A 15,311-nucleotide genomic window follows, 5' to 3' on the forward strand; every position below is an offset into this window, starting at 1 on the left:
AAAGCTTTTTCGGCATCTGTACCTAAGAGTATCAAAGTAGTCTTGTATTTCTTTGCATAATAAATGGCATGTATAACTCTGCTAACATTATGTTTTCCTTCCCTTCACAAAGCCTACCTGCTTCTCATTAATTGGGGTAAAAATTTGGCAATACGATGACTAAGGATTTTGGCCCAAAGCTTAATATCCGCGTTAAGAAGGGAAATGAGTCTGTAACTACTACATTTAGTGGGGTCTTTTCCCTCCTTTGGGATGACTGTTATGTGGGCCATTAGAGACTGTGGAGAGAGAGGGCTACCCTGTAACAGGGAGTTGCACAAGTCAGTAAGGTGCAGAATTAGTGTCTTCTTAAGTTTTTTGTAATAGATGATGGGTAGGCCGTCGGGGCCTGGGCACTTTCCAGAGGGTATACTTAAAAGGGTCTCTAGGACTTCCTTTTCGGTTATTGGGGACAATAACTGGTTCTTTTCTGAATTTGAAAGCTGGGGTACATGTACAGAGGCTAGGAAGGAGTCTATCTTCTGTTGAAGGTGTGAGGTCCCTTACTGGCAAATTGTATAAAGAGGAGTAGAAGCTTGGCAAATTCCTGTGCTATGGCAGGGGTTGTGGTAAGGCTGTGTCCCCGTCCGGATTTTAATCCCTTTTGCCCCTTATTTGAGAAAGGAGTTTAGAGCCTCTTATCTCCATGTACATAGAATCTGTACTTTACTACTCTGAGAGCTTTGGCTGACTTAATGTTCAGCAGATCTTTTAGTTGAGTGCGTAGTTTGACAATATCTGCGTGCGTGGAGTCAGAAGGGGAGAGTTTATTAATGTTCTCTAGGGTGGAGAGCTGAGAAATGATAGTTTACCTTACTAGTTCTTTGTTTACGTATCCAAGCACCTAGTGCTATCAGCTCCCCCCTGACAAAAGCCTTATGGGTTTCCCATAATATAGGCTTATCTATTTGCGGAGAGGAATTCAGCTCAAAGAACATTTTCAGCTTTTCCTCTAATATGACCCTATCTTGTTCATTCTCTAAGAGAGTTTCGTTTAGCCTCCAGGTCTAAGCTCTCGGGGGGGATAGCTTTTTAAGTGAACCTCTAGAGATACCGGCGCATGGTCGGAGACTGTGATTAGACCGATACTTGTGGATTTCACTCTCTCCAGGGCGTGATTCGAGATAAACAGAAAATCCAGCTGCTAGTAAGATCCATGTACGGCTCAGTAAAAGGTGAAAATCCTTTTCTCTGGGGTTCAGCAGTCTCCATACATCTGAGATTTGGTGTGCAGTCAGGGCAGTCCTGAGTCTGCAAAGTTGTTTGATAGAATGTTTGGGGGTCACAGAAGTGGAATCCGTGAGATGGTCTAGCACCATATTAAAATCGCCAGCCAAAATTTGTGTGCCCTCTCTAAAGGTGTGTAAGGATTGTAAGATGCCAACCAGCCAGGAAATTTGGTTGGCGTTGGCTGCATATACATTAGCAAGAGTCACTTTGCTGCCGTAAAACATTCCTTTTAGAAAGACATAACGGCCTTCTAGGTCAATAGATTGCGTAAGCGTTTGAAAAGGGACATCAGAGCTAATTCCAATGGATACCCCTCTTGAGGCCGAACAGTGTGTGCTATGGAACCATTTCGGGTAGTATTTAGGGAATAGGGTAGGGATGCGGTTGTGACAGAAATGCGTTTCTTGGAGGAACAGCAGACTTGCCCTCTCTCTCTCCTAAGCATATGAAAGACCTGTCTCTTTTTTTAGGTATATTTAAGCCATTGACATTTAAAGAAATCACTTTCAGGGGGACCATATTCAACAGTACAGTTTACACAAGTTGACAAAAGTGTTCTTATAGACACAGGGAGAGGTCACCCATATAGCCCACCTAGAGAAACGATAAACATAACCATGTACAGGATTCTGCTGAGGAATACATGGACTAGTGGAAAGATAGCGTATAGACATTATCATCACTATTGTAAGAGGGGAATAAGTCAGAGTACTCTGTAGCGGGAGGAGGAAAAACTGTGGGGTACACCAAGCCAGTGTGAATTCACACAGCACTCATATGCCAGAGATGCTCCAGCCACTACCTGTAAGTAGCGGTGGCAGCTGGTGGTACCCACGAGCTTTCTCGTCGCTGCTGGAAGTGCATTTTGGGTTCCGGGCGGTTAAAATCCCGGGGCAAAGCCTATACAATAAGGATAAAACAACAAGTAAAGAGCAGAAGTCAAAATGAAACCTGCTAAGGCAAATTGAGCAGTTATCGGTTCACAGCATAGACAACTGCAACGTGAAAAATAGGGAGTTAGCCCAGCGAGTCATCATTGGAGTTCCATTAAGTGGTATGACAAAACTTAAAGGGTGGTGGCGTGTGCACTAAAGGAAAAGTTTGTAAGGAGGGATGTGTGTAAGAGTTTCAGTGGGTGACCGAGATGACATTGAGGACCCACCGAAACACGCACACAAAAGTGAAGTAAGAATGAGGAAGATTCCCCAGTGGACAGGCATTACCAGACTCCAAGATCTAGGCTTGAATGCGGAGGCGAGGGATTCCTTCAGGAAGGCTCTGGTGATAGGGGTAGTGTCTCGGTCACTGTAAGCTTTAGACGGAGTGCAGGAGCTTCCGTCGTCAGAGTCTTCCATGAGGACTTGAGCGTTATCTGCTTCCTGCGCCATCTTGGGTCGTTTCTTCCGCAGGAATTTATCGATGTCAGATTGCCCTTTATGCTCTCGGGGAGTACCCTGAGACTCCCTGGATTTCTCCTTGGTCGGCTTGCCCATTTTCATTCTTGCGGGGAACCCAAAGAGTGGTTTTGATGAGTGCTGTGATCAGGAGCTCTTGAGTCAGACAGCCATCTCCTGCGTGGCTAGCTCCACCTCCCTGCAGGCAGTACTATCTGTGCCGTGATCATTTACAAATAGATCCAGGTAGGCAGTACAATCTGTGCCTTGATCATTTACAGGGATAGACAGGGAGGCAGTACTATATGTGCCTAGATCATTTACAGGGATAGACAGGGAGGCAGTACTATCTGTGCCTTGATCATTTACAGGGATAGACAGGGAGGCAGTACTATCTGTGCCTAGATCATTTACAGGGATAGACAGGGAGGCAGTACTATCTGTGCCTTGATCACTTACAAATAGAGACAGGTAGACAGTACTATCTGTGCCTACATCATTTACAAATAGAAACAGGTAGACAGTGCTGTCTGTGCCTTGACTATTTTAAATAGAGATAGGGAGGCAGTACTATCTGTGCTTAGATCAATTTAGGAGTAAAATGATGTACAGCATCTGGGGTGAATTATTATAATCCACCCAAGTGCACTATGGTGGATTATTATAAAAATAATATGGCGGCAGTCGGTCCTTACATATAAATATTTTCTCTTTCAGGAAAACCTACTGGAGAAGTTTCTGTGTTCTCAGTTGGAGAATGTCCTCCAGGAGAATAAGATGTTTGCCGTGTTTCAGCGTAATGCAATTGGAGCTGATGATTTTTTACATCTCAAGCACAGACTCCATAAGCATGAGATCTACATTAAGGTTTTCCCGCTCCAGGTATTGATGGTAAACAAAAAACACTATCACAGAGAATGAACTAGGAGGCTTAATCCTTATGGTTTATATCTGCACACAGGTCATAAGAAAGATTCTAGGCCAGTCCCACCTTCAGGGATTGTTACCCTTGTTTCTTGGGCATACTTTCGTGGTAGTGAGTCCGCATGCCAAAGTGAAGGAAATGTTGCAAGCAATTCGGACGGCACCTCAAATACAACTTCTGGGTAAGTAACTTACATAGAAATGAGCAAATCAATTCGTAAGAATCAAATTGAGCAGGGAGGCCAGCCCACTGCTCAACAGACTTCCCCCTCTCCTGATTGACAGGGCCAGCCTTGTCCCCTGACCTGTTATCGCTTACATTTGGGTACAGCCTGAAGTGTGGCGGCACATGCACAGTCTGCATCTGCGCTGCTCAGGTATTAGGATTAGAGTCCCTTGCTTGCACTGTTACTTCAAGAAACTGCATAGGCATGAGACTGTCAGGGCCAGGTAAGAAGACCTTACTTGACCCTGTCAATCAGAGGGGAGGAGAGTTTCTTGAGCAGCGGAGCCAGCCCCACACTGCTGTAGAGCAGGCATGCTCAACCTGCGGCCCTCCAGCTGTTGTAAAATAACATCTCCTACAATACCCTGCTGTAGGCTGATCAGGCATGCTGGGAGTTGTAGTTTTGCAACATCTGGAGGGCCGCAGCTTGAGCATGCCTGCTCTAGAAGACTGATTTTTGAATGTATTAAATTTGTACACATCGATTCGCTCATCTCTGAACCTGTATCTTGGGCTGATCTGTACAATACAGTAGCTTAATGTGACTATACTAAAAGGGGTAGTCCAGGTTTTATTTTTTTTAATTTGTTTATATAATAGGAAATTATACAATTTAAGGGTGCATTCACATGACTGTATGTATTTTGCGGTCTGCAAAACACTGATTTCCCCCCCCCCCCCCCCCCCCCCAAAAAAAAATAAAAAATATGGATGACATCCATGTGAAGTCGATGTGCATCCGTTTTTTGCGGACCTGTCATAACAAAACAGACAAGAATAGCATATGTTCTGTATTTTTTGTGGAACGGAAATACAGATGCGGACAGCACGCAGAATTCTGTCCGTTTTTCTATTTGCAGACCCATAGAAATAAAAGGTTCCATGTGCGATCCACAAAAAATGCAGTTCGGATGCAGACCCCAAAATACAGTCGTGTGAATGGGGCCTTAGGCTACTTTCACACTAGCGTTCATAGGTCCGTTCATGAGCTCCATTTGAAGGAGCTCACGAGCGGACCCGAACGCCTCCGTCCAGCCCTGATGCAGTCTGAATGGAGCGGATCCGCTCAGACTGCATCAGTCTGGCGGCGTTCAGCCTCCGCTCCGCTCGCCTCCGCACGGACAGGCGGACAGCTGAACGCTGCTTGCAGCGTTCAGCTGTCCGCCTGGCCGTGCGGAGGCGAGCGGATCCGTTCAGACTTACAATGTAAGTCAATGGGAACGGATCCGCTTGAAGATGTCACCATATGGCTCAATCTTCAAGCGGATCCGTCCCCCATTGACTTTACATTGAAAGTCTGAACGGATCCGCTCAGGCTACTTTCACACTTAGAATTTTTTCTAAGTTATTAATGCAGACGGATCCGTTCTGAGCGGAGCCTCCATCTGCATTAATATGATCGGATCCGTTCAGAATGGATCCGATCAAGCGCAAGTGTGAAAGTAGCCTTACATGTATTTAAAATGTTGCTTACATACCTGTCTTATATCAGGTTGTTGACACCTGTATAGTTAATAAAGCTAAAGGGGTTGTCGGGGTTCAACCCAGTTATAAGCTATTCTTTTACTACACATAAGTGATGCATCAGAGCATTTCCTTGGTCCGATGTTCCCCTTTCCTTGCACTGCAATGTCACTGTCCCAGATTAGCGGTCTATAGCGCTACTGGAGGCGGGTACTATGTAAAGTAGCTTAGTACCCGCCTCCAAAACAGCCTAGTATATGTAAGTGCTGTATTCATTTATTAGGTGAACATCCGGTCATTTACTGAATGTTTTCGGCCAAAGGCTTTCATCAGAGTGCTACAATACATACAAAGAGCAATCACAGTAATGGTTTTCAATGTAGGACATAGTGATCATAACAAACAATTGCACAGCAGGGTAAACTATGCCGAGATCAGTATTCAAAGTTGTGTTTCTTCATGATATCTCCAGTAGATCTCAGCATAGTTTACTCCCCTGCAGAGAACAATACCAGGATAAGCCTTATACTTTATAGTCTTTTTCCACCATGTATTATGCAAATGTCTCCTTGAGACTGGATGTCAATATCAATCATGATAATAAGTGTGTAATCGTTTGTTATAATCACTGTGTCCTACTTTGAAAACCACTAGGGCCCATTCACACGTCCGTAAGTGTTTTGCGGATCTGCAAATTGCTGGCACTATAATAGAAAATGCCTATTCTTGTCCGCTATTGTGGACACGAATAGGGCATGTTCTATTTTTTTTGCGGAGCCGCGGAATGGAAGTGCGGATGCGGATAGCACTCTGTGTGCTGTCCGCATCTTTTCCAGCCCTATTGAAAATTAATGGGTTCGCACCTATGCAGAACGGATCCGGACCATTTAATACGGACGTCTGAATGGAGTCTTACTGTGATTGTTCTTTGTATGTATTGTTAGCACTCTGATGAAGGCCTTTGCCCAAAAATGTTCAGTAAATGACTGGATGTCTACCTGATACATGAATGCAGCACTTTAACCCCTTCCTGACTGCCCAATGACTATATACGTCCTATCTGCACATACCGCTAATCTGTGCCGGAGACGTTGCAGCTCAAGGTAATGGGGAACATCGGAGCAAGGAAATGCTCTGATGCTCCACTCATGTAGTAAAAGAATAGCTTATATCCGGGTTCGGCCCTGAACCCCAACAACCCCTTTAACTGTAAACATGAAGGGAGAACAATGGTAGATGGCTCTGGCAGACATGATGATAAGATGCTGCTGCAGGCAGTATTGTTGAATATACTGTATACATATGTTCTGTTCACCTCTTAGATATCTGGACAGTTAACTGAATGCCAGAGGTCACATGACAGACTTGAGGGGACACCTTTTTAATTTGTTTTTTTTTTATATGTAGCGTTCACTGTGCCTGTTGAATATCGTGATAATGTTATATTTTGGGATTGTTATGAATGCGATGATATAAAAAAAAAATGTAATGTAAACAACAAGGTTTTTTTAAAGGAGGAAATGTTTTTTGTATGGACTTTTAAAAAAGTATTTTTAAACAATTTAATAAAACTTTATTTTTTTTTACTTTGTACTTTAGTCCTTCTAGAGGACTTGAACTCCTATGGGTCTGATTATGGTATGATACACTGCCATACTGCACCATCACCATGGAATATTATTATTTGAATGACTGCCATGCAGCAGCCAGAAATGGCTGGTCCCCTGGCCTTAGAGGAGCTAAGAGAACCCCTTTCATTCTGATTCATTGGCAGCACGTCACTAGAAACACATTATCATTGTGCAGTGTAGCACCCTCTGAGGACCACACAGAAAGCCATTGCCAGGTAGAAAGGGATAACTAAAACAGGTGAGATGCCTTTTATTAAACACTGTGCCCGATTCACATACTTCTTTCTTTCCCTCCAGGAGCCTGTATTGAGAACAAACTACTGAGCAAGCAAGGCATTATAAACTACTCCAAACTGCCGAGCAAGCAGTTGTTGCAGGGCCAGCTTGTTGGAACGCTGACAATGCTCACCGCCCAGACATCGAATCTCCTGACTCATCATTCGGTACAGTTATGCACCATGCTGGAGCACCATAGCAAAGAAGAGGGCAAAGAAACCAAGGCCAATTGAGAAACCTTACTATGTTGATAGGACTCCTTAATAAAACTATATGTAATGAATATTGCATTGTGTATAAAATATTTTATTAGCAAGACCATGAAGTTTAATGTCTAGCCACCTTTATAGAATGTGTGCTAAACATCAATGGTACCATTAGCAGTGTGCCCCTGCACCATGGTAAGTCCAAAATTACTTGTAATGTCCTCTGGTTTGTTAATAAATGTCATACAGTTTGTAATTTGTGTTATTGGCTGTAGAACCCAGGAAATGGAATGTCTATGTCTCTGTCATATGTGTGGGGAGATCCATCAGGTCTGTATGGTGAGAGTCTCCTTCGTTTGCTGTCCTCAACATAAGCTGTGAGGTCCCCCCAGTGGTTGGACTCTTCCTCTTTTCCACGGTTGTCTAAAAAGGGATGAAACCAACTTGAGGGTGCAGGGCTTGGTTTGGGATGGTATTGTGCTGGTCCTGCCCAGGCAGACCCCAGGGTTTCGGTATAGTATGCTAATGGAGCTGGATGAGAGTAACACTTCATTGCATAGGCCGCAGCCATCTTGGTTGTTGCATCATAATGTGTGTAGTCCCGATGTGGAGCAATGTTTTGCGAGGACAAATACCAAGGCTGAGGCTCCTTCTGCTCTACAGAATAGAGGCGAGTGGTTTGCAGGGGGTCCTGCAGGTGAGAAGAAGGATAACGGACTGGTGGAGATGGAGTGAGGCGCTCACCTGCAGGCTGAATGCACAACCTGTAAAACAAGGGAGATTGTGAAATTCATAGATTGCATATGTTTCTCTGCCTAAGAAGCAATCTTACTTAAAGAGTCACTGTACTTTCACACAATTTAATTTAGTAGAGAATGGTGTAACTAGTAAATTTCTAAATCACTTCATTTAAAAAAATATATGCTCACATGCACTTGAAAAAAAACCCAAAAGTCATGGCCACTAGGGTCTCGCTTCCACCTAATTTGCAGTCCATTGTCTGTTATCAGGCAAGATCCGTCCCTAGTAAGAGAGATTCAGAAGACGGCTGACACCAAATGGGGACGTGTCGGAGCTAGGTGAGATGAGCCTGATAAAAAGAACTGCTTCTACACAGCTTTTAAAGATTATAGTAGCCATCTATGTGTCGATAAGTGTGATATCCCCCTCCTCATCTTTTCTGTGAGCTCCAGAGCTGAAAATAAACATAGTGGGAAGTAAGGGAAAGGACGTCGCAGCAATATAGTGCTGGCAGATTTCACAGAAGGGATTCCCGCCCCTTCTGAGCGAAATGCATCTAGCTGTGCAGCTGAAACATGGAATTATATGGCTGAAAAAGACATTAGGGAACCCCAAATAAAGACCTATTCCTTCACTGTCATAATTCTACAATAAAGCACAGCCATTATTCAAACTTTTTTTTTTTTTTTTTTTTTTTTTTTTTTTTTTTAGCTCCGGTACGCTTTAATATGTTTATAGGTGATTAATTTACCCCATTTAAAACTACTAGACTGGTTTACAAAATGCATAGATAGAATTTACTGCCAACATAATCCCAATAGAAGTGAAAATCAGAGAGGAACTGTTTGCCATGTATGATAGTTTACTGACCCCGTAATTCCACCGGGGACATGTGATTCACAGTGTTCTCTGAATCCTTTAGCAAATGGGTTGTGATCAATTTTCAGCTGTGTGATCTGCAACAGATTACAACACATTACACAATGTACACACAAGTCCTGTCAGTACTTTGCCACGTCACCTTATGAAATAAAGACGGTGGGGTAAATGATGAAAGCTAGGGGTTACCTTGTTATTTGGGGCTGGTTATAACCCTGAAATCCTTGCTGGTGCCAACACGGTTGCTTATTTGTGGTGTGGTTGACTAAGAGCACAGTTTACATATTATTGCTTCTTCATATACAGGTCCTTCTAAAAAAATTAGCATATTGTGATAAAGTTCATTATTTTCTGTAATGTACTGATAAACATTAGACTTTTATATATTTTATATATCGGTCCTTCTCCACAATCTTCCTCAGGGTCCGGTCACCTCTGCCACACTTTTTCCTTCCCACAGACTTCCCACTGAGGTGCCTTGATACAGCACTCTGGGAACAGCCTATTCGTTCAGAAATTTCTTTCTGTGTCTTACCCTCTTGCTTGAGGGTGTCAATGATGGCCTTCTGGACAGCAGTCAGGTCGGCAGTCTTACCCATGATTGCGGTTTTGAGTAATGAACCAGGCTGGGAGTTTTTAAAAGCCTCAGGAATCTTTTGCAGGTGTTTAGAGTTAATTAGTTGATTCAGATGATTAGGTTAATAGCTCGTTTAGAGAACCTTTTCATGATATGCTAATTTTTTTAGATAGGAATTTGGGGTTTTCATGAGCTGTATGCCAAAATCATCAATATTAAAACAATAAAAGGCTTGAACTACTTCAGTTGTGTGTAATGAATCTAAAATATATGAAAGTCTAATGTTTATCAGTACATTACAGAAAATAATGAACTTTATCACAATATGCTAATTTTTTTAGAAGGACCTGTATAAGCACTTTTAGAATCTTGACAAAAAGTGTTTGAATGCAAGAATCTGTCAAGATTAATATAAGGAGTGAGATCCTACTCAATTATTTTTTTATATGAAAGCCCTTTTAGAATAACAGCCAACATGCAATAAGCTAATGATCACGGCTCCTGCATCTTTAATGCTTGACGATCAGCTATTATCAGGTTATGCTGCTTCTGACCAAATATTTCTGCTGAGGAAGTGTAGCATGTCATAGGAATGAATGGCCATCCTAAGCAGAGGACCCCTTCTATGATGTACATGTGCCACTAGTGAGATATATAAGTAGGGTCACACAAGTGTGCTCCCATTCTGATCCAAACCCACAGCCTCATAGATCTCTTTTAGGGCTTGCCTCCTTCCTGCTCACTGTCCGTGAACTCTCCCCTTGTACTCCTGGCACGCTGTGTGCTTAACCAGCCGCCGGGAGTGATGCCTGTGCGAGCGATAAGCGCTCCCAACAGGCAGTGAAGGGGGACTCTCTTCTGCTGTACACAAGGACAGTTTGTGGATATATCTGTCCCTATGTACAGTAGAGGAGCTTCTCCCCGCACTGTCTCTGGTGAGCGCTTTCCATTAATCACACAGCACCAGTAGTATAGGGGGAGAGTTCATTGACAGTGCTGGTCAGTGAGCAGGAAGAAAGTGTACCTATTTATTAATATATATTTCATGTATTATCACTTTATTAGCCCCATTATACGAGAGAGCAGTGAGGGCAGACACCCACCAGCTTCCAGCCCGGCACTGTGCAGTTAGCAGCGATCTTTTTCAGAGCCGTCTTCCTAAGGCTCCATTCACACGTCCGCAACGTGTTTTGCGGAGCCGCGGACCCCAATACACGGAAAGCGGCAATGTGCGTTCCGCATTTTGCGGACCGCACATTGCCGGCAATAATAGAATATGCCTGTTCTTGTCCACAATTGCGGACAAGAATAGGACATGTTCTATTTTTTTGCGGAACAGAAGTGCGGATCCGCAATTCGGTGTCCGGGCAGCACATCGTGCTGCCCCATAGGAATGAATGGGTCCGCAATTCCGTTCCGCAAAATGCGGAACGAAATTGCGGACGTGTGAATGGAGCCTAAGTGACATTTCAGCCCTAGTTTTCTCCTATAAATAAAGTTTTCCCTTAATAAAGTGTATTTATATAGCAAAATGCTCCCTATTCCTGTCCCTACCTAATAGCAAAATAAAATGTATGTATAACTACATAGACTTTAACTGTAAACCTACTTTGTTCCCGGTTTGCATTTAATTTTTGGATGTAGGTTGCCGCTCATAAATCATGAACTAGTTTATTAGCGCAAACTGCTAAAAAGTATTTTTTTATTGTAATAAAGACACTCACTTCAGCATTTTGATAAGCAGTGACTGCTATGAATTGCGTCTCTGGAAAGGTGAAGGTATTACTTTGAGGTTCAGGGTTGCCTGAATCCAACAAGCGTGTGACATGGAGTCGAGGCTGGTACTTGTGAAGAGACTGCAAAACCACCATCTGTAAAATCAGAACACATGTTGAATCTCTTAAGTGGCAATACCTGACATGGGCATGTACTTTTATGGGAAACGATTTAGTATAACTTGTATTTCATTCATTTAAATCCCTGCTCATTCTGGGTTTTGTAGTCGAGGAGGCGGTCCTATCAGTGATTGACATCTACTCATGTGGGCGCAAACCTGTTCTAGAGTGGTTTGCACTATGGAGCGACGGTCTCTTTATTTCTTCTAGGAATTTGATATGCAGTAGTTTCTAAAATGGGGTCATACTGTATATGGTTGGATTTCTATTATGTAGGCCCCTCAAAGTCACTTCAGAACTGAATTGGTCCTTAACCTCTTCCGGACACAGGGCGTATCGGTACGTCCTGTTTATTTCCGATCACCGCCATTGAGCAGGCACCTTGGGTCAATGCGCGGGAGGGTCCCGTGACCCCCCCCCTCCCCCGTGACGGCGATCGCCGCAAACCGCAGGTCAATTCAGACTCATACAGCCAATGCATTCCAATACAGAAGTATTGGAATGCATTGTAAAGGATTAGACCCCAAAAAGTTGAAGTCCCAAAGTGGGACAAAAAATAAAGTGAAAAAAAGTTGGAAAAATAAAGTTTTCCCCCGAAAAAAATTAAGTTTCAAGTAAAAGTAAACAAAAACGTCATGTTCCCCAAATAAAGTATACATATTAGGTATCGCCACGTCCGTATCAACTGGCTCTATAAACATGACCTAACCCCTCAGATGAACACCATAAAAAATTTAAACTGTGCTAAATAAACAATTTTTTTGTCACCTTACATCACAAAAAGTACAACAGCAAGCGATAAAAAAGGCGTATGCCCACCAAAATAGTACCAATCTAGCAGTCACCTCATCCCACAAAAAATGAGCCCCTACCTGAGACAATCGCCCAAAAAATAAAAAAAACTGACTCAGAATATGGAGACACTAAAACATCATTTTTTTTTGTTTTTAAAAAAGCTTATTGTATAAAACTTACATAAATAAAAAAAGTAAAAAATAAAAACTGTGCTAAATAAACCATTTTTTGTCATCTCACATCACAAAAAGTGTAATAGCAAGCGATCAAAAAGTCATATGCACCCCAAAATAGTGCCAATCAAACCGTCCAAGATAATCGCCCAAAAACTGAAAAAACTATGGCTCTCAGAATATGGAGACACTAAAACATGATTTTTGTTGTTTGATTTGTTTCAAAAATGATATTATTGTGTAAAACTTACATAAATAAAAAAAAAGTATACATATTAGGTATCGCCGCGTCCGTATCGACCGGCTCTATAAAAAAATGACATGACCTAACCCCTCAGGTGAACACCGTAAAAAATAAAAACTGTGCTAAATAAACAATTTTTTGTCACCTTACATCACAAAAAGTGTAATAGCAAGCGATCAAAAAGTCATAAGCACCTCAAAATAGTGCCAATCAAACCGTCATCCCACAAAAAATGAGACCCTACCAAAGATAATCGCCCAAAAACGGGAAAAAAACATGGCTCTCAGATTATGGAAACACTAAAACATGATATATATATATATTTTTTATGAAATCATTGTGTAAAACTTACATAAATAAAAAATGTTTACATATTAGGTATCGCCGCATCCGTAATAACGTGCTCTATAAAAACTCTATAAAAACCTCAGGTGAATACCATAAAAAAATATGGCTCTCAGACTATGGAAACACTAAAACATGATTTTCAAAAATGAAATTATTGTGTAAAACTTACATAAATAAATAAAAAAGTATACATATTAGGTATCGCCGCGTCCGTGACAACCTGGTCTATAAAAATACCACATAATCTAACCTGTCAGATGAATGTTGTAAATAACAAAAAATAAAAATGGTGCCAAAACAGCTATTTCTTGTTACCTTGCCTCACAAAAAGTGTAATATAGAGCAACCAAAAATCATATGTACCCTAAAATAGTACCAACAAAACTGCCACCCTATCCTGTAGTTTCTAAAATGGGGTCACTTTTTGGAGTTTCTACTCTAGGGGTGCATCAGGGATTCTTCAAATGGGACATGGTGTCAAAAAACCAGTCCAGCAAAATCTGCCTTCCAAAAACCGTATGGCATTCCTCTCCTTCTGCGCCCTGCTGTGTGCCTGTTCAGAGGTTTACGGCCACATATGGGGTGTTTCTGTAAACTACAGAATCAGAGCCATAAATATTGAGTTTTGTTTGGCCTTTTAACCCTTGCTTTGTAACTGTAAAAAAATTATTAAAATGGAAAATCTGCCAAAAAAGTGTAATTTTGAAATTGTATCTCTATTTTCCATTAATTCTTGTGGAGCACCTAAAGGGTTAACAAAGTTTGTAAAAATCAGTTTTGAATACCTTGAGGGATGTCGTTTCTAGAATGGGGTCTTTTTGGTGTGGTTTCTATTATGTAAGCCTCACAAAATGACTTCAGATCTGAACTGGTCCTTGAAAAGTGGGTTTTTGAAAATTTCAGAAAAATTTCAAGATTTGCTTCTAAACTTCTAAGCCTTGTAACATCCCCCAAAAAGTAAAATATTCCCAAAATGATCCAAACATGAAGTAGACATATGGGGAATGTAAATGTTATTACTATGTATTATAGAAGTAGAGAAATTGGAAATTTGCTAATTTTTCAAAATTTTGGGTAAATTTGGTATTTTTTTAACTTTATTTTACCAGTGTCATGAAGTACAATATGTGACGAAAAAACATTCTCAGAATGGCCTGGATAAGTAAAAGCGTTTTAAAGTTATTCACACATTAAGGCCTCATGCACACGACCGGTGTGTGCATCCGCGTCCGTTACGTCATTTTTCACAGTTTAGCGGAGGTCCCATTCATTTCTATGGAGCTGTGAAAAAAACTGATAGTCCTCAGTTTTTTCTCTGCATCCGTGATTCCAGTCCGTCAAAAAAAAAATAACCTGTCCTATTCTTGTCAGTGGAAAATGGAGGACGGACCCATTCAAGTCAATGGGTCAGTCAAAAAGAAAACAAATGCACAACTGGTATGTCATCCGTGTCAGCTTTTTTTTTTCTACAAGACCAAGGTGCAATAAAATTACACTTTTCATTAACCTTCCTTTTTTTCCCCCTGTCACACACAAAAAAAGGAAGACACAAGGAAATGCAACTGAAGTAAAATCGGACACGGACCACTGAAGCCAAATCACCTCATGCAAATCAGTCGTGTGCATGAGGCCTAAGTGACACTGGTTAGATTAGCAAGGGGTTAAGGATAAGACTAATTTGTCAAAGTGCGACATTAGATAAATGTGACATAAAGTACCGCAACACCGACTGAAGCAAAACTGACTTCAGATATTCCCCTCATGATAAATCCACCAATAGAGCATAGATATAAACATCTTTTCATCTCATACCTGTGTCGTGTTGCTTGAGGCCCCTTTGTTGTTGGTTAGCTTCAATTTGCTGAATGTCACCTCCTGTCTCATCCAGTGTGCACCCGTGTTCGGGGAATCAATGTGATGGTAAGTTCGGTTTCCTGGCCAGGAAAGACGCATAATTTATTTATTTATTTATTAAGAATTCTATGCAAAAATGCCCTTTAGACATATTCCACAACCGCAAATATTCATGAACTATTTATTTTAATTATCATCTTTCTGGAATTAATACCTGGCATGTTGCCCTCAGCCTTGCCACACTGGATCCACTTTCCACCTTGGAATCTCCAGTGGTTCTGATCTGCCAACACCATATCCACATGTAGAGTGTACTGGGCCAGAGGATCCAACCCTGACAAATGGAAACTGAGGAATGGGAACATGCGCCTGTAAAACAAGCAACAATACTGCATTATTCTATTTCTTTACAGTA

General features: G+C 41.7%; 2 protein-coding genes across 3 annotated transcripts in view; one reads left to right on the plus strand and one right to left on the minus strand.

Moving 5' to 3' along the window:
* Nucleotides 1-7,467, plus strand: part of MRPL10 (mitochondrial ribosomal protein L10) — a 19,992-nt gene extending 12,525 nt beyond the window's left edge. For both annotated transcript variants that reach the window (XM_044296684.1, XM_044296686.1), the window contains exons 3-5: nucleotides 3,381-3,545; nucleotides 3,625-3,769; nucleotides 7,206-7,467. In XM_044296684.1, the coding sequence (XP_044152619.1) occupies nucleotides 3,381-3,545; nucleotides 3,625-3,769; nucleotides 7,206-7,417 (522 nt within the window). In that variant the 3' untranslated portion in view covers nucleotides 7,418-7,467. The remainder of the gene's footprint in view (nucleotides 1-3,380; nucleotides 3,546-3,624; nucleotides 3,770-7,205) is intronic.
* Nucleotides 7,468-7,652: 185 nt separating this feature from the next.
* The window catches only part of TBX21 (T-box transcription factor 21), a 34,438-nt gene continuing 26,779 nt past the window's right edge, over nucleotides 7,653-15,311 (minus strand). The window contains exons 2-6 of the mRNA XM_044296677.1: nucleotides 15,111-15,265; nucleotides 14,855-14,976; nucleotides 11,312-11,458; nucleotides 9,002-9,087; nucleotides 7,653-8,154 (exon numbers count right to left, since the gene is read on the minus strand). Coding sequence (XP_044152612.1) covers nucleotides 7,653-8,154; nucleotides 9,002-9,087; nucleotides 11,312-11,458; nucleotides 14,855-14,976; nucleotides 15,111-15,265 — 1,012 coding nt within the window. The remainder of the gene's footprint in view (nucleotides 8,155-9,001; nucleotides 9,088-11,311; nucleotides 11,459-14,854; nucleotides 14,977-15,110; nucleotides 15,266-15,311) is intronic.

The sequence above is a fragment of the Bufo gargarizans genome, chromosome 6 (genome assembly GCF_014858855.1).
Source record: "Bufo gargarizans isolate SCDJY-AF-19 chromosome 6, ASM1485885v1, whole genome shotgun sequence".
NCBI lineage: Eukaryota > Metazoa > Chordata > Amphibia > Anura > Bufonidae > Bufo > Bufo gargarizans.